The 26,676-nt window shown below is 35.4% G+C and overlaps 1 protein-coding gene across 1 annotated transcript; it reads left to right on the forward strand.

The window, feature by feature from the left end:
- The first annotated feature begins 21,875 nt into the window (after nt 1–21,875).
- LOC131148782 (trans-resveratrol di-O-methyltransferase-like) lies at nt 21,876–24,753 on the forward strand. Its single transcript, XM_058098700.1, has 2 exons — nt 21,876–22,702; nt 24,241–24,753. Exons 1-2 carry the CDS (start codon nt 21,878–21,880, stop codon nt 24,586–24,588), a joined length of 1,173 nt encoding a protein of 390 aa, XP_057954683.1. The 5' UTR covers nt 21,876–21,877; the 3' UTR covers nt 24,589–24,753.
- Nucleotides 24,754–26,676: the final 1,923 nt, after the last annotated feature.

The raw sequence follows: 26,676 nt of genomic DNA on the forward strand, positions 1-26,676 counted from the left end.
TTACACGCTCATACATATAGCTCTCCTTTGCTCTAATACCTTATGCAACTTGGTATGACAACAACTGGTACTTATCAGGGTACTCGCCCTTCTCAGCAAGCCCTCGGGTAGAGAGTTTACTTCACTATAAACATTTATGCATTGTAATTCATATAAAAATACTCGCACCTTTACAGTTAAAAAATATGCATTTGATTCCTCAGTATAAACCAATTCAATAAATAATCACACCATTTACATAAATCAACATATATGCGTAGAAGACACTCCCTGGGACTAACACACCATTTACTTCCCCTATGGTATGAGTTGTGCGGCCCAAAAGATGGACTTATGCCTAGGGGATCAATCCAGACACAATCAAAGTAACCATTTGCAAGTACGTCTGTAGGCATCTACAACTCAGTTGTAGGTCCGATAACCTTACCACTTCCTGGCCCGGGTCCTTAGGAAAGGTATTTCATCCTTACGCAGGTTAGTCGGCTGAGACCACCCTACACTTCTCAGTACAGTGTGGGCGCACATGGTCTCGCAATAATTCCCTAACAACAGTACGATGCTCACAATACAACTGGTCATTTGGGTTCTTAAACCATATCATGCAATGTAAATAATAAAAAATGTAGTATAAATCTCAATTCATATAGAACCTGCCATTTAATAAAATCCAGCCCCCAGCCGTTAAATAAGACTCGACCTCCAATCTTCAAATAAAACCCAACTTTTGGCCGTTAAATAAAACTTGACTCATAGCCTTCAAATCAAACCCAGTACTTTGCAAAGGTAGTTCCAGTACGTTTTGCAAACAGCTCAATATTTTCACAACCATACCCAAATTCGATTATACAATAACCAATACCGATTGTTCACCTGCCACACAATTCAATATTTGAACATAGCCATTTAAACAACCAAGAAAAACACAGTATGTAGTTCGTAAGATAAAACCCAGTTTTCCACCGTTCAATTTATCCAAAATATCATATCGTATATCCTATATTTATAAAGTCTATTTTGAAGGATCAGTTTTTGAAATAACCTTTGAAATCATAGTATACATGTATGTAAAGCAGTTTAATCGGTTCAAACTTAATAAAAGTTTGACTTAACTTAATCCCTTTACCTATTTTCCTAAAGTTACGCCTGTAGGGATCCCAAAACTATGCCTGTGAGACTCACACAAATCCTGAATTCATAAATCCTAGTTTAAGCAACTCAACCCTAAGTAAAATACTATTTTAACATTTCTCAGGCTGACAAACTCCAAATAAATGATTAAACTCCCAAAAACATCAAATTTGCTTAATTCCCTAAATCTTACCCTAACCTTTGAGTGGTGCTTAGAAAGCCTAGTTTAAAAATCTACTCCGCTAGACTTGTAAAGAAATGCTCTTATATCACTATGGTGACTTCCAATTGTCGATCGAACCAAAAACGACAAGAAATCGAAGAGAGAAGAGATGGGGTTCGTGGTTAGAGAGAGAGAGAGAGAGAGAGAGAGAGAGAGAGAGAGAGAGAGAGAGAGAGAGAGAGAGAGAGAGAGAGAGAGGGAGAGAAGATATTTTATTTTTTTTCTTAAAAAATATCTCATGGTTTCTTTTATAAAAGTGTTCGTTGGCGAATTGCAGAAGAACATTCATTGACAAAAGAAGAGGTTCATCGACAAACCTTAAGCCTGAGATTTCCTGGCTCTCTGGATTTCTTCTTCGACAGTGCAGTACTTCATCGACAAATTACAGAAGTGCACTTGTCGACGAAAACAAGAGATTCGTCAACGAGTCCTGTTGCTTAATTTGCGCTTTTTAAATTTTTTTTTTCTTATTTATTTCTTTTATTTTTTGGGTTCAGGTTTCTACATATAATACATGAAATGGTTAAAAATATTCATCAAACTCAAGGAAGAAGTCCTTAAAACTCTCCCAAAATTTTCCATATTTTTTAAAAAAAATTTATGAACTTTTTAGCATTTTCTTGTATTTTTTTTTGGGATTTAAAAGTTATTTTCTCCATTTTATTTATTTTTTTGGTATTTTATTTTTTTATTTTTTTTATTTGAGGAAAAATTAACTCAAATAGTTTTTATTTATTTTTTCTGATTTTTCAAATAATTTTCCTTTTTTTTTTCTTTTTTTCCCAATTTTTTAACAATTAAAAATTAATTATTTTTTTATAAATTTAAAATAAACTGGTAGTCCAAGAAGAGACAAACGGGTACCGGGTGGTTGAACCGGGTCAAACTAGGATAACCCGGTTAAGTGAAAGGCTTGCTACCTTTTAGCAAGTGATGACGACACGTGGTGTAGAAATTTCTTATTTTTTATTATTTATTTTTAAAAAAAAAATATTTATTGCAGCATGGTGGTGACATCAGCGTGACATCACTCATCATGTGGCAAAGTCCAAAAGGCACTAAGTTTGTGACACGGATCACTCACGTGGCAGTGATCCAACCATCCAAAGAAAACATAATTTGGACGACTAGGATTGTGCCACGGATTGCGCCATGTCGCCTCGGTGCAGTCTTGATCATACCATGTGTCACCATCCATAGAATGACAAATGTACCACATTTGTTTTAAAAATTCAATATATATATATATATATATATATATATATATGTTATAAAATAATAAAAGAATAAATAAACGTGGATAATCAGAAAGTAATGAAGACAAGTGTGACGCCCCAAAACCCACCAAGTGGGGCCCGGGTGCCACGTATTCCAATCACTTGCATCTGATACCATAATTATCATGCACGCAGTGGAACATAAATAAATAACCTCAAATAAATACCAAAGTTCTATATAACATTCCAAAAACAAATACTACAACATCCAAATATCCATATTCACATCCAACATTTAAAACATAACCTAGTACAAATATATATCTGTATATATGTATTAGTATCTCACAATAACCCAGAAAGAAACCAGCAAATACAATCCCAACGTAGGCCTTCAAACCCGGTCTCCAGAAGAACCTGAAAAATTGTTAATCCACTAAGGTGAGACACTTCTCAGTAAGGGTGGAATAAGTTATAACAGTGTGTGACAACTGAGTTTTAATATTTATATTTCAAAATAAACTGCTTTTCATATAACATCAACAACAACTAAGAAAATGCACCATTAATAACATTTCCGATATCTAATATCATACACACATCCAATGTGCACAAGTACATAATTTTTATGCAAGCGAAAGTCTCCGAGGATAGCGAAGATTACCTTCCCATAGAAGTAGTTTCTCTCTGCTCTGGTTCTAAAAATTACCTACCAGAGCACTCACCTTACTCAGTAAGCCCTTAGGTGAAGTATTACCTTGCCGCCAGTACACACATCTTTATTATTTTAAAGGCGAAGGTTTCCGAGGATCGGGATATCTACCTGCCCATACAAGTAGCATCCCTTTGCACTGATACCAAGAAACTACCTAACAGAGCACTCGCCTTTCTTAGCAAGCCCCTGGTGGTATGTTTACCTCGCCGCATGCACACATACATTCACAATATGCTATACCATTATTTTTATGCTATAATTAAATTCACATGCGCATAACACATCCACACAGGAATCATGCATCTCATATTTCATCTTCCAATGTCCTCAGTACGTGGCCCACACAGGCACCTACGTACTTCTTATCTACACGTGGCCCACATAAGCACCAGTATTCACCAGTATCCAATCCCCATGACCTACCCGTCATACATCAGTAGAACAAGCTCCTCGACCTGCCAATGTCCTATCCCATATAAATGACAATATGATGAGCTCCTTGACCTACCAACGTTATATCATGATTTATATCTAGGCAATATAACAACCTCCTCATGCCAACGTTATATTGAGATGCATACGAATAACCACACCAGTTAGTTCACACAGACGCATCAATGCATTTCCACACAGGAATCCAACAGATCAATTCATTTCCCACACAGTATCCCAACAGATCAATACATTTTCACACATGAGTCAAACATAACAATTTATTCATTATGTCATAATCATTCCAAACACCCCCACATGCAAACCCAAATGCCACAACAATTTATATTCAATTTATGTCACAAGAATTTAATATCATATGCAATTATCCCAAATATGAATCTTAAACAAAAATCATCATTTTTCCAGTAATAAAGTTATTCTGAAAATCATATAGATAAATAATAAATTTCATATGCTTGTAAATAACTGGTTTACCTTAATAAAATACTGATATAATTTTATTCCCCCTTACTTGATTCCCTGAACCACGGTTGTCACGACATCCTAGAGCGCGTGTGCCCTGGGCGGCGAAATAAAAATCAATTTTAATTTTCAAGAAAAAATAAGGAATGTCGGAGTCTCCACTAACCTTTTAGTGTGGTTAAACACATGATTACTACTCCGTTAGAGGTAGAATGGGTCTACGTTACTAGAGTTAGGCTCGAGAGTTCGATTACACGAGAGGAAGGTACAAGCACCCCCTACGCGCCCGTTCTTACGAACGGTACCTAATTAATTTGAAATTATCCTTAAGTTAATCTAATAAGTCTTTAAATTACTCATTTTTATGAATTTATAAATACATATAAAAAATAAATAAATAAATAAATATAATATATACATATATATTCCCTCAGAGCTTAAGATACGTGAAGCCCGAAGGCTAATACCCTAGCATTAAAATCATAGGGATAATAATTAAGAAAATACTTAAGAAAATATACTCCCAAATTTTGAAATTGTATATAAAATTTTTATAGGAAAATACTAGTATGAGAGGTTTTAATATATATTAATAAGATAATAAACTAAGAAATTAAATTACCATAATACATGTTATAATAATAGGAATACATATATGCTAAAATATTACAAATATCAAAGTAAGTAATGAAATACCATGATACTATATATATTAAGACACTAAAGATACTATAAAAAAAAATAATTAATACTAAATATATTGAGAGAGTAAAAGTAATTAATACTAAATATATTAAGATACCAAAAATAATTAACACAAATATATTAAGATACTAAAAATAATTAATACTAAACATATTAAGATGCTGAAAATAACTAATACTAAATACATTAAGATACCAAAAATAATTAATATTACATGTATTAAGATATTAAAAATAATTAATACTAAATATATTAAGATACCAAAAATAATTAGTACTAAATATTTTAAGATAAAAAAAAAATATCACAATAAATAACTATAATACCATAATAATTACACGTAATAAATGACACTCTAAAAATACCTAATAAGATGCTGAAAAATAACTAATACTAAATACATTAAGATACCAAAAATAATTAATATTAAATGTATTAAGGTATTAAAAATAATTAATACTAAGTATATTAAGATTCCAAAAATAATTAGTACTAAATATTTTAAGATAAAAAAAATATCACAATAAATAACTATAATACCATAATAATTACATGTAATAAAGGAAACCCTAAAAATACCTAAAACAATGTAAACTAATCAAAACCCTAAAAAATATATACATCATCAACATGACAATAGTGAAAACCCAAAATATACAATATTAATATAATCATAATGAAAACCATATAATATTACATCACCTGAATACTAACTTGATGATAATAATCAATAACCTGAATACATAATAGATAATAGTAATAATAATAATAGTACAATATTCAAAAGTACAACATCTACATGTTCATACCAAACAAGTGTAACAATAAGAGTGTTATATCATAAGAAAAAATTATATACACGAAAACAATATAATATTCAACAATAAGTTACATACATGTTCATACGAAACAAATGTAATAATAAAAGCATACCATAAAAAATATATATATACATGCTGATAATACAATATTAGATAGTAAACCATAATATTACATAACAATATGAAAGAATAAATCATAATATGTACATGAATATAAAAACAATATAATAAACCATAACCAATATACATATATATGCGGTATCCATATAAAACAATAAACCATGATAAACATAAATATATATGCATAATAACAAAACAGATGCAAATATAACCATATTAATAAAATATATATATATATATAATAATTAAAATAAATAAATACCAAAACAAAATCTCACCTTTGGGCATTGTTGTGTATTCTGTGTATGTGTGTGTTCCCGTGTGTGTGAGTTATGCAGAGAGGCTTACAGAGGGGGGGTACCGCCGGAGAATTGAGGCTAGGAGCGGCGACGACAGCAAGGGCTGCCGGAGACGACGACGGCGGTGGAGGACAGCAAGGAAAGGTGATCGGAGCTAGGCTCGGCGACGGCGAAAGGCGGCGGGGCAGAGAGCTTGTGGCGGCGATGGAGAAACGGCGACAGCTGCTGGTGCTGGGGAGCTGCTCTCGATTTCCAGCAGGACCAGCAGCTGGAGAAGTGCTCGGGGCCCTGGTGGTGTCGTCGTGGAGAGTTGCAGGGGCTGGACTGGATCTGCAGGGAGCAACGGCGGCGCTGCTGCTGCCGTGTGGACGGAGGTTGGTCTGAAGCAATGGTTTATGCGGGTGTTGGCTGAGGATGATGGCTGGAGAATCTCGTGGCCGGAGTTGCAGGCGAGGTCGGTTGGTGGCTCTCGGCTGGTGCTGTTGCCGAGAGCAGAGGAGTGGTGGTGGCTTGCCTATTCTGATCTGTGGGAACGGTGGCGAGATGGAGTTGAAGGAGGGGGAGGTGAGGGCTGCTGTGTGACCGTGAGTGAGGCTGTGAGAGCATCGGAGAGGCTATGTGGTTGTTGTGCTACAGCTGTAAAGGAAGATAAAGGGTGGTGCTGTGTGATGGAGAGCTGCGGCTAGAGAAGAAGATGGTTGTTTTTTTGTGTGTGTCTCCGCGCCCCGGCTGTTGTGCGCTGCGCCCCCCCTGCTTTGGCTGTGTGAATAAGGCCTTTACATAGGCATTCGCCAAAACCCTAAACCCACTAATAAAAATAATAATAATAATAAAAGTAATAATAAAATAATAATAGCACTAATACTAATAATACTAATAATAAAATAATATAATAAAACAATAATAATAATAATAATAATAATAGCAAAATAATAATAATAATAATAATAATAACAACAAAGTAATAATAAAAATATATGAAAATAATAATAATAATAATAATTGTAATAATAGAAAATTAATAAAAATAATAATAAAGTAATTACAATAATATATGAAAATAATAATAATAATAACAATAATAATAATAATAGAGTAATAATATATATATATATATATATAAATAAAATGATAATAATATTAATAGTAGTAATAACAATACTAATAGAAAAATAATAGTAGTAAAAATAATTATAATAATAATAATAATAGTGAAAATAATAGTAATGATAATAAATAATATAAATAACAACAATAAAAAATCATAGTAATAATAATAATAATAATAATGAAATAATAGTGATAATAAAATAATAATAATAAAAATAAGAAAATAATAATAATAATAATAATAATAATAATAATACAATGAGAAAGGACCCCTTGTTCTATTTGACTAAGGCAAAAATAGGGTGTGTACAACGGCTACAAGGCTCCCAAACTTATACCCGCAGCGCTCACCCGAATCCTGATTCAATCAAATGAACTCCAATAAAATATTATTTTAACCTTTCCTAATTTACAATAATTAAATAATAATTAATTTCTAAATAACCCATTTATCCTAATTTTGGGGCTATTTCCACAACGACCCCACGAGAAATTCGCTCCGCTAGATTTGTAGAGGATCATCCCTGACTCACTTGAAAAATGAGCAGCTCGAAAGTTATCCCAAGTATAGGAGTTACGTCATGTAATATTCAGCCCAGGGGCTAAATCGTCTCCTCAGGGAATGTCTTTTAATATTAGATTTTACGTTTTTCCAATCGAAAACAAAAATGTACTGAACTTAGTTCAGATTCGGGATTTTCAAAGTTGTTGAGATTTATTCAAACTAATTAAAATAACACGCAAAGTAAAACCCTAAAACTAACATATGGGGAACTAAGAAGCAAACAATGGAAACCCTAGCCTACTTAAGGAAGCATTGGGACATGCGTTAATTAAAAATGGAAACCTAGAACATGGAATTAAAAACACACAATGGAAACTAAACCAAACACACACACGCGTAATAAAAAAAAATCTTTAACACAAATAAAAAATTACGAACCAAAATCTCAATTTAACGCAACGTGAACTTAACAGAAATTTAACGCTCAACTGATAATGGAACATGATAAGAACAATATGAACTTTGATCAAACCAACCCAAGCTTCAACAAAAATTAAATCTAAAAAAAAAATCTTAAAACAAGAACATTCTTTCAAGGTAAATAAAAAAAATAAATAAATAAAAAAACTTATGCTTAAATGAAAACATTAAACTCACTTAAATAACTCTTCAATAAGTGTAATAACTAATTAAATAGAGAAAACAACTATTCAATGGCACTTTTAAAGGAAGGAGAGAGAGAGAGAGAGAATAGAGCAAGACTGCTGGAAATTGCAGCAGTGATAGGGGCTAGCCGAGAGGGCTGCTGGAATGAGTCCTGGCCGAGGGTACGCTGGAGAGTGGCAGCTGAGGGCCGTGAGGATCTGCTGCGGAAGATGGAGGTTGGTTGTGCAGTGGTTGTGCTGGTGTTCTACTGTGCCATGAAGAATCTCCTCGGGTCTCCTTAGACAACAGTAGCAGAGTGGAGTTAAACTGCTGTGGCTGCTGCTGGAGGAGTGCTTGGCCGAGAGTGAAGGAGCTGGTATTGCTGAGGGGTTCGGCTGCTGGTGCCTGCTGCATCAACTCTCTACTGGAGCTGTGTGTGGTGGAATAGGGAAGGTCTCAGAGCAGTGGTCTGCTATGGAGGATTGCAGAAGAGTTGAAGTACTCGAGTATGGCTGCTGGCAGGCTGGCGACTGATGGAGCTTGAGGGAGAGAGAATAGAGGGATTGGGAGAGCTTGAGTGAGAGGACTCGTAGAGAAAAAACAAGGAGAGGAAGACCGAGAGAGGAGAGAAAAAGGGAATGGAAAGCAGAGAATAGGGAAAAAAGAAAGAGAGAGAGAATGGAAGGAAGGACGAGAACAGAAACAAGACAAAAGAAAGAACATAACAGGGAAGAAGAAGAAGAAGGAGAAAGAGAGGAGAGGAGAGAGTGAGAGTTGGCTGGGGGCAGCACCCAACAGGGCAAAAGGAAGAACAAGAGAGTATTTAAATGGGAAAAAATTGGCTTTCCCTAGACCCACGAGACCAACTTGACTCGGTAACTTGACCCAACACGAATTATTATTATTATTATTATTATTATTATTTTGTTCTCTATTCATTGCAAATATGACCCTTCTAGAGCTGGTTTCTTGCAAAATGCGAAATTGAAAAGTTGTAGATAATCCTTTCCTCTTTCTCCAGAAATTTGAATCTTATCGATCAAAGCTCAAACGAAAAAGTTATGCACGAAATACGAATAGGTGTCGGTTTTGGTTCCCGGGATTTTTCCTGCGAAAAAAAAAATTACCAAAAATTCATAAATTGTGCAATAAAACTTAAGAATGATAATTTTGGCACTTTATTAAAATATTAGACAAATTTTGACATTTAATTAAAAATATAAGTCATAAAGACCGGGTTAAAATGCCCAATTACGCAGTTTTCACGCGTAATCACACCCCACAATTAACATTTTGCTAGTCTCTAACAAATGACGTGAATGAATCTCAGGGTGGTGTCTACAACTACATACTCCTGTGATCATGAAATCAATGCACATGCGACATAATTATACCACTTCACATACAAAAACATAACTGAATTTCACACAAGCTCGTTCATATTCAATGCACACGACTCCAAAGCACGTCACTCATGCAAGTTTCATCGTTTATATGTGATTTGGGAGCAGTATACTCACATGAAGTTAATCAGTGGCACATTCAGAGTTCATGCAATCATATAAGTTCGAGTATAAACTGGTAAACTCTCGAGGTGTGTGTGATGTGTGTGACTCAGTACACCTAGGATACCAGTGGACACCTACAGAATGGTTGCTTTGACTCGGCCTAATTGGCATACCCTAAAGAACACTCAAAAGGAATGGGTTCACTCATCATATGTGAAGAAGAGTGTCGCGATCAAACATCCCACATATTAAAAGGAACAAACACTAATTATATGGAGTGGACTAGTCTGGAAAGGATCTAGCCTACCTATGAGGTGTCGGGTCCTTCACTCTAGCATCTTCTCACCTACTCGCCATATCCAACTGAGACCACCCTAGATCAACTTACTCACAAACTTGTCGTGAATGCATCTGAGGCATTAATCGGTTGAAGAATCTTCGTACGTGGAAAATATGTGTCGTGTCCTTGATTTTTTGTGGTTTTCTATGGAGCAAACATTAGTATTTCATCTCATGCGCATGTGTATTTCTTGTTCTTTCTTCTACTCATTCTTTATTTTCTGTCTTTTCTTGAGTAAGAAGGACAATCTTAACACTTCTTTTGTAATTTTCATACTATCAATGGGAATTGAGCTCGAATAGGGGTTCATGAACTAAGTCTAACTCTAGGGGTGGCTCAGCCTTCACATTTTGAGTAGGCTACAAGACCTAGGTTTTTATCTCCCCACTAAGTGTCACCTCTAGGTTAGCAAATCAAAAACAAAGACTAGTGTACAAGGAATCATCCAGAAAAAGAGAATTGAGTTCTGTGAATTCTGATTTGATATTAACACTCAAAAGGAAGATAAATAGCTCAAGGATATCTCACAAGGTGTCATAGTCGCCACGGGTGTTCTCTCAGTGCTCACAGGAAACCCTAAGTGTAATGAATCATGTGAATGTGTTTATTCAGCCTTGTGAGATGCCGTGTAAATACATGAAATTATATAACCAGATTAACACGAATGTACAACCAATCAATTCTTCATGGAGTCATAAAATCATATAAAGAGAAACTACGCATGATTGACTCAAGTGTATTGTTCTTAAGTTATATGCAAGTGTGTAAAGGGTATGAGTCAGTGTTAAGCATGGCATAGTGCAGTGCAATTCCTCAGTGCTCCTCCTTTATTTCTCTCTTTCTTTTTGATTTTTTTTTGATTTTTTAATTTTTTTTTTAAAACTCGGTACGTGTACGTGCACAGTGTCATATGCGAATGCTCATCCCCCCCCCCAAACTAAAGTGGAACATTATCCTCAATATGAAAGCATAAGGGAAATAGAAAAGATTGTGCACGCGAAAAGTAAGGCGTACTTGAGTGGCGAAGTAATGGAAAAGAAAAACTGAACTACAAGATAGACCTGAAAACTAACTAAAAATAAAATAAGATAAAATAAAAGGAAAAGAAGGAAAAGAAAAACATCACAATGTCTAGCGGAGGCTCAGGAGGAATTTTGTCTGGTGGCCGTAGGTCTATAAATTGCACCGGCGGTTCTCCAAATTTGAGTCGCCACAGTGGATTAGTTTTCATACCTGCACGAAAATCAGCCTCAAATGAATTAATGTGTGTCAAAATACCAAACAATACGTGCGCAGGTTGACCCTCGTGTGTGGACAAGAAAGGGTCTTTATTCAACATCGTGTCCAGGAAATGTGCTTCTTTACGAACTAACGTGTGATGGGAAGTTATTGGAGCAATTACCTGTAGTTCTTCAGAAGCATTAACATTAAAGGTTTTACCTGGTTCTTTGAAAATTATATGCTCACCAGACTGGTCACCCTCTTTATCGGGTGTACATATCATCATACCACTGCAAGAGTCTGCCTCCACATCAGGCTCCTTAACATCTGATTCAGGCGGGGGTGACGGTTCCATGGTTTCTGAGCTCGGAGGATAAGGTACCACAGGTTGGTACTCCGTATGAGTATCAGTCTCCTCATCAACTAACTGCTCCGCTTCTGGCCCCGTTTCCTCTGATTTTTCTTTGACCTCTTCTGATTCAGCCGTGACTTCTAGTGCTAGGACAACTGGTTGTCCGACGATGAGCATCTCAGGTTGGGGAAATTCTTTCTCGCTTCTCGAAGTAGTGGTGGTCTCTGCTGTCTCAAGAGAAACATCGTGTATTTGTTGGTGTGGCTGCTGGTACTCTTGAGGACTAGGCTAAGGTTCCATGAGCAATTCTTCATTTTCTAAGATGTCCAAGTGCGTGCTTATCGCATTAATGGTGTCCCACAATTCCTTATTATGACCGACTTGCGTTTGCATGAACTGCTAGAGCATGTTCGCCATCTGTGTTATGCTATCCTCCAGAAATTCTGACGGCGTACAGCTCTGAGGGATTTGTTGTGGCTGGTATTGTGGTGGAGGAATATCTGGGTAGTTTGGTGGTTCATATGCATCACCACCACTAATTGTGCTGATAGGGTGTGTGCAGTCATGGGTGCCTGAGTGTATCGTGTGTTGCATTGTGGGACATTGTCAGCTAAGTAATCAAAGAATGATAATACTTGATCTGGATTCTCGCTGACGGGTTCTCCATTGCACATGGTCTGGACAAAATACTTGCAATCAGGGGTAAAAGTAGTATAAAAATAATCAGCTAACCTCCATGAGTCAAACCTGTGATGTGGACAAGTATTTAGCAGATCCTTGAATCGTTTCCAGTAAGCCCGAAATGTCTCGTCATCCTACTGCACAAAATTAAGAATTTGTTCCTACAAAAATTGAGTTTTCTGTGAGGGACAAAATGCATGCAGGAATTCATGCTCCATATCAACCCAATTAGTGATAAAGTGAGGTCTCAATGAATGAAACCAGATCAGTGCCCTATCCTACAAAGTAGCAAGAAATAAATTTAGTCTAATAGATTCGTCAGTTCTACCATGAGAGAAAAACATATTATAGGTTAACTCAAACTCTGCTAGGTGCTGATAGGGGCACTTAGATTCTGTCCCGTAGAACTCGGGTAGCAATGACGTTCTCCTGCGCTGCATCATGAAATTAAGCTCGTCATAAGGCAAAACAGTGGAAGAGGATGCAGTGGTATATTCAAGCTGCAAAAAGTCCATTATCGTGCGCGGTGCAGGTGCAGTCATTTTTTCAAAACTCAATTTTTTTCTGTTTTTGTTTTCTGTTTTTTTTTTTCATAAAACTAATAAAAATGACGGGAAAAATGCAAATTTGAGACTAAGACCGACATTCCCTAACAACGGCGCCAAAAACTTGACTCACTCGAAAAATGAGTAGCTCGAAAGCTATCCCAAGTATAGGAGTTACGTCGTGTAATATTCAGCCAGGGGCTAAATCGTCTCCTCAAGGAATGCGTTTTAATATCAGATTTTACGTTTTTCCAATCGAAAACAAAAATGTCTTGAATTTAGTTCAGATTCGGGATTTTCAAAGTTGTTGAGATTTATTCAAACTAATTAAAATAACACGCAAAGTAAAACCCTAAAACTAACATATGGGGAACTAAGGAGCAAACAATGGAAACCCTAGCCTACTTAAGGAAATATTGGGACACGCGTTAATTAAAAATGAAAACCTAGAACATGGAATTAAAAACACACAATGGAAACTAAACCAAACACACACATGCGTAATAAAAACAAATCTTTAACACAAATAAAAAATTACGAACCAAAGTCTCAATTTAACGTAACGTGAACTTAACAGAAATTTAATGCTCAACTGATAATGGAACACGATAAGAACAATACGAACTTTGATCAAACCAACCCAAGCTTCAACAAAAATTAAATCTAAAAAAAAAATCTGAAAAGAAGAACATTCTTTCGAGGTAAATAAAAATAAAATAAAATAAAAGAAATAAAAAAATTTATGTTTAAATGAAAACATTAAACTCACTTAAATAACTCTTCAGTAAGTGTAATAACTAATTAAATAGAGAAAACAACTATTCAATGGCACTTTTAAAGGAAGGAGAGAGAGAGAGAGAGAGAGAGAGAGAGAGAGAGAGATAGAGAGAACAGAGCAGGACTGCTGGAAATTGCAGTAGTGACAGGGGCTAGCCGAGAGGGCTGCTGGAATGAGTCCTGGCCGAGGGTGCATTGGAGAGTGGCAGCTGAGGGCCGTGAGGATCTGCTGTTGAAGATGGAGGTTGGTTGTGCAGTGGTTGTGCTGGTGTTCTTCTGTGCCATGAAGAATCTCCTCAGGTCTCCTTAGACAACAGTAGCAGAGTGGAGTTAAACTGTTGTGGCTGCTGCTGGAGGAGTGCTTGGCTGAGAGTGGAGGAGCTGGTATTGCTGAGGGGTTCAGCTACTGGTGCCTGCTATATCAACTCTCTGCTGGAGCTGTGTGTGGTGGAATAGGGAAGGTCTCGGAGCAGTGGTCTGCTATGGAGGATTGCAGAAGAGTTGAAGTACTCGGGTATGGCTGCTGGCAGGCTGGCTACTGATGGAGCTTGCGGGAGAGAGAATAGAGGGATTGGGAGAGCTTGAGTGAGAGGACTTGTAGAGAAAAAACAAGGAGAGGAAGACCGAGAGGGGAGAGAAAAAGGGAATGGAAAGCAGAGAATAGAGAAAAGAGAAAGAGAGAGAATGGAAGGAAGGGCGGGAAGAGAAACAAGACAAGAGAAAGAACATAACAGGGAAGAAGAAGAAGAAGGAGAAAGAGAGGAGAGGAGAGAGTGAGAGTTCGCTGGGGGCAGCACCCAACAGGGCAAAAGGAAGAACAAGAGAGTATTTAAATGGGAAAAAATTGGCTTGCCCTAGACCTACGAGACCAACTTGGCCCGGTAACTTGACCTAGCCCGAATTATTATTATTATTATTATTATTATTATTATTTTTTTTTTTTCATTTTTTTCGTTCTCTATTCATTGCAAATCTGACCCTTCTAGAGCCCGTTTCTTATAAAATGCAAAACAGGAAAGTTGTAGATAATCCTTTCCTATTTCTCCAAAAATTTGAATCGTCTCGATTGGAGCTCGAACGGAAAAGTTATGCATGAAATACCAACAGGTATCGGTTTTGGTTCCTGGGATTTTTCCTGCGACAAAAAAAAAAATTACAAAAAATTCATAAATTTTGCAATAAAACTCAAGAATGATTATTTTGGCACTTTATTAAAATATTGGACAAATTTTGACATTTAATTAAAAATATAAGTCATAAAGACTGGGTTAAAATGCCCAATTACGCAGTTTTCACGTGTAATCAATCCCTAGATTCTCGTGGTGGTGTCCGATTGTTCATTTGGCTTAAAATTTAAGAAAAATTGTGGTAAGAATGAGAATTTGCCTTATCCCAGGAGATATGCCCACGTTGCTCCTACGACAAATCCACTTCGGTAGATATGTCGGTGGCGAAGAATGGAGTCCAGTGATATTTTCGGATTTCCAATTAGGCGAGAATCCGCCGCAAAATCGAAGAAAGAAGAGGAGTGGAGAACGTGAGTTAAGAGAATTTTTTTTTTCTTTCTTTCCTTTCCTGCTTCTCCAGAACTTAACCACTAAGTTTCCTTTTTTTTTTTTTTCTTTTTTTTCTTTCCTTTATCCTTACTTTAACATTTTATATATATATATATATATATATATATATATATATATATATATATACACACACACACTTATATATACTTACTTATATATATACTTATATATATATATATATATATCCAAAATCCTCAAATTTCTTAATTTAATTAATTTTCTTAATAATAATTAATTAATTAATTAATTAATTAATAATCATTTTTAATTATTATTATTTTTTGGGTCATTGCAACAAGCAAAATAAATAAATAATAAATAAAAGTGAAATCGGATTTACGTGGTTTGGTTTATACCTACTCCAGGGGCCAATTGGATCTGAAATCCACTATTTTTTAAGGAATTATAAAATATATCTAACTTTTGTAAAAATATCTCTCCTTCTTACCTTACAAAATATCTCACTTTCTCTTTTCTCTCCTACTTCTTTCTTCTCTATTTTCTACACGCTCAATATTCTACACTCTGTATTTTGCACTCTGCACTCTTGGTTTTTCCTCTCATTATCTCAATCAGGTGATTCCATTTATATAACTGTGGGAGGACCACATGGGTTTGTCTGGTAATAATAATGGATTCACATGCATGGGAAACATGAGGGAGATGGGGTAGGCATGTTGAAGACATGGATGATGAAATTCACCATTCATTTCACAACACTCCCCCTTGGATGTCACCCATATATTAACTTATCTAGTTAAGATCTTTAAGGTATCTCATTCCGATAAGATGAACCAATCTTTTGAATGTTGTAGTTGGTAAAGCCTTGGTGAATAAATCTGTTAGATTATCACTTGATTGGATCTATTGTACATCTATATCACTATTCTTCTGGAGTTTAAGTGTATAGAAAAATTTTGGAGAGATATGCTTTGTCCTGTCACCCTTTATCTATCCTCTTCTTAGTTAAGCTATACATGCGGCGTTGTCATCATACAAAACTATTGGAATATCCTTGATTGACTGAAGGCTACAATTTTCTTGGATATGAGAAATCATTGATCTAAGTCACACACATTCTCTACTAGCTTCATGAATAGCTAGTATTTTAGAATGATTGGAGGATATTGTTGTAATCGTCTGTTTCACTGATTTCCAAGATATAATAGTTTTTCTATAAAGAAATACATATCTAGTTTGAGATGTAGCATTATGAGGATCGGATAGATATCTAGCATCTGCATATCCTACTAGTTGAGATTTGGAATTAAATGAGTAAAATAGACCCAAATCAGATGTACCTCTCAAATAACATAGAATGTATTTAATTCCATTCTAATGTCACCGAGTAGGAGCAAAGCTGTATCTTGCTAGTAGATTCACAACAAATATGCAATGTCAGGTCTAGTACAATTTTCCATATACATCAAAGAACCGATAGCACTTAAATATGGTACTTCAGAATCAAGTAATTCCTCCCCATCATCACAAGGTCGAAATGGATCTTTCTTAACATCAAGTGATCGCATCATCACTGGAGATCCTAGAGGATGAACTTTATCCATATAGAATTGTTTCAATACCTTTTTAATATATTTAGATTGATGAACACAAATTTTTCCATTTAAATGTTCAATCTGTAGGCCAAGACAATATTTTGTCTTTCCTAGATCTTTCAAATCAAATTTTGTCATTAAATAATTAGCAGCTTTAGTGAACTCTTCAAGAGTCCCAACTAAATTCAAATCATCAACATAAATAGCAATTATTGCAAATCCGGATTCTGATCTTTTAATAAAAACGCATGGACCAATTGGATTGTTTATGAATTCTTCTTTCACTAGGTACTCACTTAATCAATTGTACCACATGCACCCAAATTGCTTTAATCCATATAAGGAACGTTGGAGTTTAATTGAATATAAATTACTAGGTTTTGCTTCAAGCAACTCAAAACCTTCAGTGATTTTCATATAAATTTCACTATCCAACGATTCATATAGGTTTGTTGTTACTACGTCCATAAGACACATGCTCAGTCGTTCAGCAACTGCTAGTCCAATTAGGAATCTAAAAGTAATTCCATCCATTACAAGAAAATATGTCTCTTCATAATCAATTCGGGGTTTCTGCAAGAAACCTTGTGCCACAAGCCTTGCTTTATATTGAGTAATTTTATTATTTTCATTTCGTTTGTGCACAAATACCCATTTGTATCCAACGGGTTGAACATCTTCTAGTATCTGGACTACATGTCCAAAAACCTTTCTTTTTAAAAGAGTGTTTATTTCTGATGTGATAGTCTCTTTCCATTTTGGTCAATCACTTCTATATCAACATTCATCCATAGATTTTGGTTTAGGATCCTCATTACTTCTAATAATGTCAGTAGCTATTGCATATACAAATGTATTATTGAAAAAAACTTTATTTCTATCCTAAATTTCTCCTGTGTAATGTATCGAGATCTCATTATTATTTCCAGGTACCTGTCCCTTTTTAAAGGATGTCTCTTCATGAGTTTTCTCTTCAGGAGATTCCTCTTCATGAGGAGATTTCTTTTCAGGAGATTCTATAATAAGGATTTCATTTTTAGGAGAAATGGGTTTGTGAATGTCGATTAGATTACTTACCTATGTAACCTCTTCTGAAGCATTTACAAATTTCAATTTTCTCCTTCTGGGAGTCTTATCTTTTGCACTAACAGGCCTTGGTATCTGCAAAAGAATCAAGTAACTGATTTGCAATCCCTTGCAAATGTATAATCTTTTGAACTTCAAGTTCACATTGATTTGTACGAGAATCTAAATGAGATAAACTCATGGCATTCCATATTTCATGTTGTGTTTCAAGCACTAATTTTGCTCTTCCTAATGTAGGGAATACCGTTTCATCAAAATGACAATCTTGAAACCGTGCTTTAAACAAATCACCCGTTAAAGGTTCAAGATATCTAATAATAGAAGGAGAATCAAAACCAACATAGATACTAGGTTTACGTTGAGGACCCATTTTATTTCTTTGAGGAGGGGCGATATGAACATATACTATACAACCAAAAGTTCTTAAATAAGAGATATCAGGTTGTTGCCTAGAGACTAATTGTATGAGTGAAAGATTATTGTAAGCAGTTGGTCTTATACGAATTAAACATGCAGCATGAAGAATAGCATGTCCCCAAAAAGATATGGGCAATTTGGTTCTCATAATCATAGGCCTAGTAATAAGTTGAAGTCTTTTAATAAAAGATTCAGCTAAACCATTTTGTGTATGGGTATGAGCAACAAGATGTTCAACATCTATTCTAAGTAACATGCAATAGTTATCAAAAGTTTGGAATGTAAACTCACCAGCATTAGACATACGAATTGATTTAATTAGATAATCGTGAAAATGAGCTCGTAATTTAATTAGTTGAGAAAGAAGTCTAGCAAAAGCAACATTTCGAGTAGAAAGCAGAGAAACATGTGACCATATAGTAGATGCATCAATTAGAACCATAAAGTATCTAAATTGTCCAGATGATGGATGTATTGTTCTGATATATCACCATGAATTCTTTGTAAGAAACTGGGTGACTCAAAATTTACTTTCGAAACAGATGGTTTGACAATTAATTTCCTTTGAGAACAGACAGTATACATGAAATCTATAGACAAAAGAATCTTCTAGTTCTTTAGTGGATGACCATATAAGTTTTCAACAATTCTTTGCATCATTACATCTCCAGAATGTCTAAGACAATCATGCAAAAATGTAAATAACTTTGGGTCATTGCATTTCTAGTGCAAGACATTATATGATTCAACTGCTTTAATATTTGTATAATATAGTCCAGAAGATAAGGTTGACAACTTTTCTAAAATTTATTTTTTCCCAGAAATAATGGAAGTAATGTAAAGAAATTCTTTACTTCCTTCATTTGTGGTTTCAATATGATACCCATTGAATCTTAAATCTTTAAAGTTTAACAAATTTCTTATGGTTCTGCAAGAGTATAAAGCTTCATCGATTTGTAATAAAGTATCATTGGGTAACTTTATATTAGTTCTTCCGGAGTCTTCAATCAAATTTGTAGTTCCAGATATTGTATTAACATTTGTTGATGATATTTTTAAATAATGAAAGTATTTTCTATCTCGAAGAATTATGTGTGTTGTCACACTATCAGCTAAACAAATTTCTTCCATAGACATCTTAGGCTTGTTCAAAGCTTTAAGATAATTTTCACTACAGTAAATATTTTAAAAGCTCAATACTATAATGATAGCAACAATTTATCAAAATACAATATTACTTACTATATGTATGTCCTAAAATATTACATCATTATTTTCATTTGGATTTACAAGGAAATCAACAATATCAAGATACACAAAGTTGGATTGTTCAGTATCAAGGTCCATTGGAATAATATTATCGACAAAAATTGTTTCAATTTCTTTACTCTTTTCTTTTTCTTTTATGAATGATTGGTATAAATCTACCAAGTGTCTAGGTGTACGACAGGTACGCGACCACTGACCTTTTCCTCCACATCTGTAACATTTAGTTTCATAGTGTTTAGGTCACGGATTCTGATCATTTGCCATCTTCTGGGGGTCATCCCTCTTCAAGGGGTTTGTTACCTCACGTCGATGCTAGTAATTATTTTGACCACGGTCGTGACCATACCCACGACCATTCCTGCGGCCTCGCCCTTGTCCACGAGATGTGTTTATATTCACTTTAGGGAATTAGGTCGAACCAGTTGGACGAGTTTGGTGATTTCTCATCAAAAACTCGTTATTTTTTTCAGCAACAAGAAGACATGATATAAGTTTAGAAAAGTTAGCAAATTTCCTTTCCCTATATTGTTGCTACAGGAGCACATTAGTGGGATGGAAAGTAGTAAAAGTTTTTTCTAACATGTCTTCATCAGTAATATTTTCTCCGCATATTACTTTAACTTCGAGCTAATTTTATGTAGAACTGAGTTATATTCGCTGACAATTTTAAAATCTTGCAACCTTAGGTGCAACCATTCATATTGAGATTTTAGTAAATCACTATTTTTTTATGGTCAAACCTATCTTTTAAATTTCTCCATAGGACGAGTGAGTCTTTAACAGTGAGGTATTCTGTTTTTAATTCTTCTTCTAAGTGATGTCGGATAAAGATCATGACTTTAGCGCGATCTTACTAGGATGCGGTATTTTCATCTAATATTGTATTTCCTAAGTTCATTGCATTCAAATGGATTTCTATATCAAGAATCCATGAGAAATAGTTGTTGCTTTTGATGTTAAGGGGAACAAACTAAACTTTACTTAAGTTCGACATTTGAATAAATTAACAATAATAAAGCGATTTAGAAAAGTGAAACATAGTAACTGAAATGATACGGAAATAGTAATATAATTTTTTTTTCAGGAAATTAAAAATATACCCTCTTTAAAAGGTAAACAATTACTTTCTCTTCTGGAGATTAAATATATTGTCTCTTCAGGAGACTTATTTTTTCGGGAGATTAAATATATAGGCTCTTCAGGAGGAATATTTTACCATCTTTATTGGAGATTGGTAATATATATATATATATATATATAGAGAGAAATAAAATTAGCCATTGAGGCGGTATTAATAAACAAAAATAAAATCGTCCATTAAAGCGGTATATATATAAATATATCAGCTGGGTAGAGCATCGTGCTGATAACGTGTTATAAAATAATATAGGAATAAATAAACGTGGATAATCAGAAAGTAATGAAAACAAGCAAAATAAAATATTAAAAAAATTTAAATAAATGTGAGACCGGATTTACGTGGTTCGATTTATACCTACTCCACGGGTGGATAGGATCTGAAATCCACTATTTTAAGAGAAATTACAAAATATATCTGACTTTTGTACAAATATCTCACCTTCTTACCTAACAAAATATCTCACTTTCTCTTTTCTCTCCTACTTCTCTCTTCTCTATTTTCTGTACATTCAATATTGTGCACTCTACATTCTTCGTTTTTCCTCTCCTTATCTCAATCAGGTGATTCCATTTATATAGCCGTGAAAGGACCATGTGAATTTGTCTAATAGTAATAATAAATTCACATACATGAAAAATATGAAAGAGATGAGACAGGTATGTTAAAGACATGAATGGTTACATCCACCATTCATTTCACAACAATATATAATTTTTATTCTTATTTCTTTTCCTTTTCTTTCTTTTCATTTTTCACCGAACTCGCCGTCTCTCTTTTCTTTCTGTTTCTCTCTCTCCCGTCAGCACACTCTCTCTTTGTCTCACAACTCTCTCTCTCCTCCTTTTCTCTGTTCCGTCCGTAAACCTTAACTTTTTCCTGAAATAATTATTCGCACAATCGTACACAGTGCAAGCCTAGCTAGAAATCATATCCCCCTTAAAGCATTTACTTGTACAAACCCAGTTAGGATCGATTAACAATATCTTCCATCATCATCATATATGGAGTTGGCCAATGGGGATCTTCATAATAAGCGAGCCAGTACTACTGATGACCATGAGGATCTCCTCAAGCCTCAAGCTCACATATGGAACCACATCTTCAACTTCATAAACTCCATGTCCCTCAAGTGTGCCATCCAGCTGGGCATCCCCGACGCCATCCACCGCCACGGCGGCGGGCCCATGGCCCTCCACCAGCTGGTGATGGAGCTGCGCGTCCCCCCCGCCAGAGCCCCCGCCGTCGCCCGACTCATGCGCCTCCTCGTCCACTCCAGCTTCTTCGCCTCCGCCAAATGTAGAATCAACGGCCACGAAGAAGAAGAAGAAGGCTACGTCCTCACGGCTGCCTCCCGCCTCCTCGTCAAGGACGACCCCATGAGCGTGACACCCTTTGTGCTAGCCATGCTGGACCCCGTGCTGACGGAGCCCTGGCACATGCTTGCCGCCTGGTTCCAAAACGACGTCCCTTCGGCGTTTCAGTTGGCGCACGGGAGGCCCTTTTGGGAAAGGATGAGTGGAGGGGGACTGAATAAGCTGTTTAAGGAAGCGATGGCCAGTGACACCCGGCTGGTGGGGAGGGTGGTGGTGAGCGAGTGCCGGGGAGTGTTCGAGGGGATGAAGTCGGTGGTGGACGTGGGCGGGGGCACGGGGACTTTGGCTATGGCCATCGCGCGGGCGTTCCCGGCGGTGAGGTGCACGGTGCTTGACCTGCCGCACGTGGTTGAGGGCTTGCAAGCGCAGCAGCAGCAGTGGTGTGAGAATTTGCAGTTTCTTGGAGGAGACATGTTTGAGGCTATTCCACCCGCGGATGCTGTATTACTTAAGGTATGTATTCGTGCATTAAGCTTCTTCGTTATGTCCATACGAATCACCTAACCCAACTTACTATACTATTACTTCTGCACGGGAATTATCCGTATGTTTATTTTCTTAATTAGACACTTACTGAAAATGAATATTGCTTTGGAGCAAAGGGTGACCTTGGCCCAAGCTTGGTCTGATTCCTCCCTCTTCATCTTACTAACTCTAAAAAAACAAAAAAAATTAATAATTTTTTGAAAATATTTTAGTGATTTTTCATATGTTGTGTCTAACAACATAAATTTAATATAATTTATATTACATTTTATTTAAATTTAGAGAAGTCTAAATCGAAAACCTCTATCAAACGTAAGGTTAATAAATTTTCACCATGAATATCAATTTTATGATTCCCTGGAATATCAACACATACTCTGTTTCACTCTTGCCAAAGTTTTAACTTGAGACTTATAAGATGCATGGAAGTCCCAAACTTTAAAATATTTTTGGAAACTATCGGTATAAATATTATAATAACAATCAAATTGATAAATGAATGTAAATTACTAAATCTCTCTCTCTCTCTCTCTCTCTCTCTCTCTCTCTCTCTCTCACACACACACACACACACACACACACACACACACAAATGCAACAAAGTGTGATACTCCATAAATGGGATATATATTTTAATCTCATATATATATATATATATTTATATATGCTATAATTTTAATTTTAACTAAATAATAATTGAAAGTCTAGAACTTGAATTCTATATCCAAATCAAATACTCCTAAAAGTTTAAACTTGTTGAATCATAATAAAACATAGTTTTAATAACTTTTCAGCAATGTTAACAGGTGTAATACATGTTTGCAAATTCTTCACTAACAGATCTAATGCTCTTTAATTTTTGTTTCTCTCTCTCTCTCTCTCTCTCTCTCTCTCTCTCTCTATATATATATATATATATATATATATTTTGATCCTCAACTTGCCAAATAAATACAACCTAAACACATATCACATGAAAGATGACATATATGTAAAAAATTATTAAATATCAATGTTATACCCATACTGATTGTGAATGAAATTTGTTTATGTGATTTATATATTACTTTCACCTAAAATTATATCATAAAGTAGTTTCAATCATTTCAATCAAAATTAAACTAAATGCGCATAAAATAATAATTATCCTTTTTCAAGCTCTTTTCATCGTGATAATGGAGCTGCAAATTGTTTTGAATGAATAGAATTGGCCTGGACTTACATCCAACTTTATGAAAGGTGGACCCCGCTGCATGCATGAGATTCCAAGAAAGACTAAAGGACAACTCCAATAGATTAAATAATTTCCCATTGCTTCCAATTACATACAGTATACACTGGAAGTGTCACATGTTTAAGCAGGAATATGAAGAGATTGGATTCCAAGTTGTGGGCAATTCCCAATACCCATTTTCTAAAGCCTGAATAAAATATTGTGCGGGTGGATTATTTTTTTATGATTTTTTCCCCTTTCGTACATTTTCAAATATATGTACAAAATGCAGTGGATATTGCATGATTGGAGCGATGACGAGAGTGTAAAAATACTAAAGCGATGCAAAGAGGCCATTCCCAGTAAAGAAAAGGGGGGGAAGGTGATAATAATCGACATGACATTAATGGATCAGAGCCTGCAAAAAGAAAGATTATCATCATTAGACGATGATAATGATGATAAACGGTCTCAGTTTGTGGAAACCCAACTGTTCTTTGATGTGCTGATGATGACTTTGGTCACTGGGAAAGAGCGGACTAAGAAAGAATGGGCAAAGCTCTTCTGCGATGCTGGCTTCAGTGACTACAAGATCACCCCCGTCTTGGGTTTAAGAAGTCTCATTGAGGTATATCCCTAACTAGTTTATGTTGAAAATTAAACTTGACTAGGGTCATCGGCAGTCGCACCAATTAGCCGTTTCTGTTGACATTGGAGATTGGCGGCAACCAACTCTTCACCAACTTCAGCCCACCATTATTGATTATAATCTTCACTTATCGTCAGATGCTTTGCTATAAATAGATATGTGTGTGTGTGTGTGTGCGCGCGCGTGTGTGCGTGTAATATAATGTGTGGTGTAGAGAGAGACATTACCAGTGAGAAGGAGTATTTGTGTATGTTGAATTCCTCCGTAATTTTTTAGATTGAAATCAATTGAGTGTTTATTGTGCAAATTGAGTATAATCCTCACTGAGTTTCAATCACAACCAGTGATCGAGTGAGTCCCCTCCTGTCACGTCCCGAACCTGGTAATGGAACCCAGAGGTGAATTAGTAACCTAACATGTCCTTGTACCATACAAAATACCAATGATACACCATAATGAATGAGGGTCCAACCCTATGGGGTTCTCGTACACATTATACATATTCACAAATATGATGAATAGGTAGCGGAAACTGTTCTTTCTATTCATACACTGTACCATACCAGAGTCTATACAAAAGGAGTTTAGGTTCCATAATATAAAACATAAACCCGGGTGCCAACAAAAATCCCAAAATGACAACCTGATAGAGTCCTAGTACTTACACAAGCATTGACCGCAATACACCGACCACTACGCTCCCAACACAAGAACGCTAGTTCCGGTTACTCGAAGGACTTGAAAAACATGTACGTACGATAGGGGTAAGACACTTCTCAATAAGGCAGATCCAAGTTATATCGGTGTGTGACATATGAGTGTTATCATGATATAAAACATACACAGTTCAATCCAATTCCAGTATTCTTACAAGACAGTTCTAGTATAGTGCATCACATGCACACGCGCATGATCAATGAACAACCTCCTTATAAAGATAAATTCTTTACTATTTTAAATTAACACAATTTCCTATATAGCGGAAAGCAAATAACATGAAACACAACCTTATATATACAATACCAGAGTGTCTAAATATTCCACAAATATTACATATTTCACTATACTCTCAAGAACTATTCTTACTAATACTAGGGCTAAGAAAATTTTACCCCAAAAACACTCACCCTAAAAAAGGACAGACTAAAAGTTCCTCTATCTACGAGCCTGCTCCGCTTGCCCAACTGGCTCACATGAAAAAAATAATTTAACACTAGAATGAGCCAAAGTTCAGTAAGACGAAACATGCTATCACTAGTGTGCGGCTACTGAGATGTAGATCTGTAAAAATTAATCAGAGTTAAGAGTAGTACAAGTAACTAAAATTAGAAATGCTGATACTACATAACATATTATAAAACCTTTAACTACATAATTTAACATGTCAAACTATATGAAATTACTTTTCATAATAATACTACTATTTCGTAAAATCTAATAATACCATAATATCTGAGAATATTTTCCTAGATGACTGTATGTCATGATTAAACCCCTTATAACAGGGTTGTGCGGCCCGAAGGCTGGATCTATCCTGGTTGGCCTACCAGGGTAAACCACTCTACTCCTCGATCAGATCGGCCCTCCTCAACCCATATCTGATGGGGAGCCTGTCCACACCTAGGCACGATCGACCTCATACCACTTACTATCTGAGTTAAGTGGTTGCACTCTGAACTGAATATCTGTATATCTGTAGCTATGGTACCGTACTCTGCTATTTGATCCATTAGGGTCTGATACTTTATAATACGTTTCTATATACAACTAACTGTTTTACCATGATTCTGTAATAACTGTATAAACCATAAGACTGTAATAATCTATAACTATATCAATTGTATTTTTTCTAAGATAACTATAAATCTACCTATTATGATGCTATAAAACTATAAAATCATGGTATTCTGAAAGATACTGTAAACGCATTTCACTGTCTGTATATTCTGTAAAACATATTCTTGAAAATACTGTAAAAACATGTTTCTATATTGTATTCATACTCTCATGCCACACAATAAGTTAAAGTACTTTAACATCAATAATAAATGCATAAATTTCTGCTCTGAATAGTAATCT

The sequence above is a fragment of the Malania oleifera genome, chromosome 2 (genome assembly GCF_029873635.1).
Source record: "Malania oleifera isolate guangnan ecotype guangnan chromosome 2, ASM2987363v1, whole genome shotgun sequence".
NCBI lineage: Eukaryota > Viridiplantae > Streptophyta > Magnoliopsida > Santalales > Ximeniaceae > Malania > Malania oleifera.

Bases quoted from the DNA above. Each gene is read 5' to 3' on its own strand.
- LOC131148782 (XM_058098700.1), top strand. From the start codon at position 21,878: ATGGAGTTGGCCAATGGGGATCTTCATAATAAGCGAGCCAGTACTACT. The intron at 22,703-24,240 runs GTATGTATTCGT...TACAAAATGCAG, and splicing joins CGGATGCTGTATTACTTAAG to TGGATATTGCATGATTGGAG.